The sequence below is a fragment of the Habropoda laboriosa genome, unplaced genomic scaffold (genome assembly GCF_001263275.1).
Source record: "Habropoda laboriosa isolate 0110345459 unplaced genomic scaffold, ASM126327v1 scaffold212, whole genome shotgun sequence".
NCBI lineage: Eukaryota > Metazoa > Arthropoda > Insecta > Hymenoptera > Apidae > Habropoda > Habropoda laboriosa.
Genome location: NW_017100509.1, coordinates 4,117,886 through 4,120,540, shown reverse-complemented (window position 1 = coordinate 4,120,540; position 2,655 = coordinate 4,117,886). Strand labels below are relative to the sequence as shown.

Below are 2,655 nucleotides of genomic sequence, written 5' to 3'. Positions count from 1 at the left end.
ATGCTGAATCTTAAAGAATATTAGGCTTACCTTTCTGACCCCTTATTAATAAAATGAAATAAGATACAATTATAAGGTTATACATCAAAGACAAAATAGTGTAATCGTATATTTTATAACGAATATTTGTTGATAAGCAAATTTCTTTCAACGTACTAAGCTATTGTAACAAACAGGATATTTTTAAATGAACTCGTAGATCGATAATACTTTTTATTACGTTTATTAGGATATGAACAATCGAATATTATAGATAAATCATAAATACTATGAAAGAAACAACGATATAAACATACGAAAGTTAGTTGCATTTTCATCTTCAATCTGAATTTCAAATAAACTTGATTTAAAGAAATGAAAATTTGCCTAACTAAATCCTTAATTTAACGTTAAAATTATTTTCAGCCCAAGAGGCAAATATATAGTTTATAGGAACGAAATTGTTAAAGAAACTTTTTAAATTTCTAGTTTTTAATAACGATAGAATTTTTTTTTTGACAATATCAAAAAGAAAATATATTTAAAGTCTTCCAAATATTCATATTCATTATGAAAAAGTTCGAATATCAGTTGGAGAGAAATTAATTTTTACGAGCGTTATTAAAATTCTAAAAAATTTAATAATGCTTTTCATAGCTGTAAAATAGGATGATTACAATCATATCTTAACATATATGTCCGTTAAATCTAATGCCCGTCGCTATTGGAATTTCGTTTACCATTACGCTCAATTATTTCGAAAAAATCGTCGCTCAACATTCGTAACAAATGTTTCTATATGAATTATTACTCCATTGATATTTTCTATAATTTTCGATCAGTATTTTTGTACCATATCATCTAGATTTAATTTCTTCAATTTATTACAGCAGCATTGTTTGAACAATCAGAAAAAAAAATTTCACTTTTCTATTTTAAAATCCTTTTTTTTTTTTTTTTTGTCAATAAATACATAAATATGAAACTTTGTCTCCTTAAATTTGGTAAAAATGTAGCTTTCGCAGAAAAACAAACGAATCAGGTAGAAACAGAGGTTATTAAAATTAGTATAGATCACACATACGTTACATTTTCCAACTTTTTCTTCGAGAACAATTGTATTTAATGTAGCTTATTTGCAGGGTAGTTGTAATTCTCGTTAAGTATACATATTATTACACTTAGAGAGAAAATTTGCCCTAATCTTCAAACACGCTTGCAAATGAATTTATATATACCATATAAACTTTTAATTAGCGTTACGTATTTCTAAAAAATTTAACATATAACAAATAGGCTCAAATTCGATACACTTTTTTTTAGATGTAAATCATAGAAACTATGCTAGGAAACATATAAGCGCAACGTGAATGTATCTTTTCATTTGCTATATTATACTCGCTGTCAACTTTTTTACCATATACAGTTAGAAAGAAACAATACATCTGCTTAGAAACATTACTATATTTGTAAAAAATTTCTTATAGATGACACATGTACAGAATCTTTTTATAGTTCTTATAAAATCAAGACCAGTGTTTGCAATAAATTACACACACTTCTCGTTTCGTACTTTTGATTATTTATTTTTAAACCACGACCATATAATAATACTTCAATGTTAGAGAAGATGCATTTGTCTGGCAAACACGTTAACTTCATCTTATCGCATAAGAGCTTGCAACATGTATAATCAATTTTGACATAAAAAGATTTGTAAAGTCAGAATCACGAAAAATAGCAAGAATCAATTTATTTTCGTCACAGGAATATCTTATTCCCTCGATACAACATACTTAGCTCACTAGATTATCTTGTATGCAAGTCCTGTTCCCTTTCTCTCCCTCTCTGTGTGTTTATGTGTGTGCGTTCGGGCGCGTGTGTTGAATATAGTTTTATACATATGTATTATAGTACAATGTGTATATAATATTGGATTCATTATAGCATCATTCTGTTGTAGTATAAGAAGCTGTAACGAAACTTTTGTGCTAATCCAATATTTTATACAAGAATAAATAAATTTGTATATGATCTGAAAATGGACGTGCAACACTTGATATCCATTTCCTGCTCTGCGCTTACATTATTAACTATTAAACTTCTCTGTCAAATATTTAATTAAAAACATATTTGTTTGCAACATATTGCTGCTTGATTCGTTAAATGCATGCATGTATTTTGTAATAATACTTGAGCAGGATGCACATATTCAAAATATAACTTAATCTTTGTCTATTAGCACAGCATTGTGATAAAAATGCATTAGATAAGCATATTTTATTAATAAAATCGTTTTATACCATGGTCAACATTATTGCCACATACCATAATGCTATATACTGCAATATGAAGAAATTACTTTCGGTGTAAAAACTTCGTCGATAAATCACTTCTTATGCGTAGAAACTTCTTCAACAGTTAAATTGTTGAATTGCTGTTTTTAATACGTCCAGCACAACAGCCAAAATATTCTTCCCTTTTTTTAAGAAACTTGCTCTTTATTACATAAGTTATTCATATTCATGAAGATATTTCTACGCAATATAATTAAGAGATCATTCTTTGTTTGAACATAAGTTCCCAGAACAACTAATACTGTGATTGATTGGTTACAATGTGTAAACTATTATGTTAAACTAGCTTGTTTGGTAACATATCATCTTAGTAAAAGAA

The 2,655-nt window shown here is 27.4% G+C and overlaps 1 protein-coding gene across 1 annotated transcript in view; it reads right to left on the bottom strand.

Moving 5' to 3' along the window:
* LOC108576190 overlaps window positions 1–2,310 on the bottom strand; it is an 11,145-nt gene extending 8,835 nt beyond the window's left edge. The window contains exon 1 of the mRNA XM_017939134.1: window positions 2,283–2,310. Coding sequence (XP_017794623.1) covers window positions 2,283–2,310 — 28 coding nt within the window. The remainder of the gene's footprint in view (window positions 1–2,282) is intronic.
* Between the last annotated feature and the right edge of the window lie 345 nt (window positions 2,311–2,655).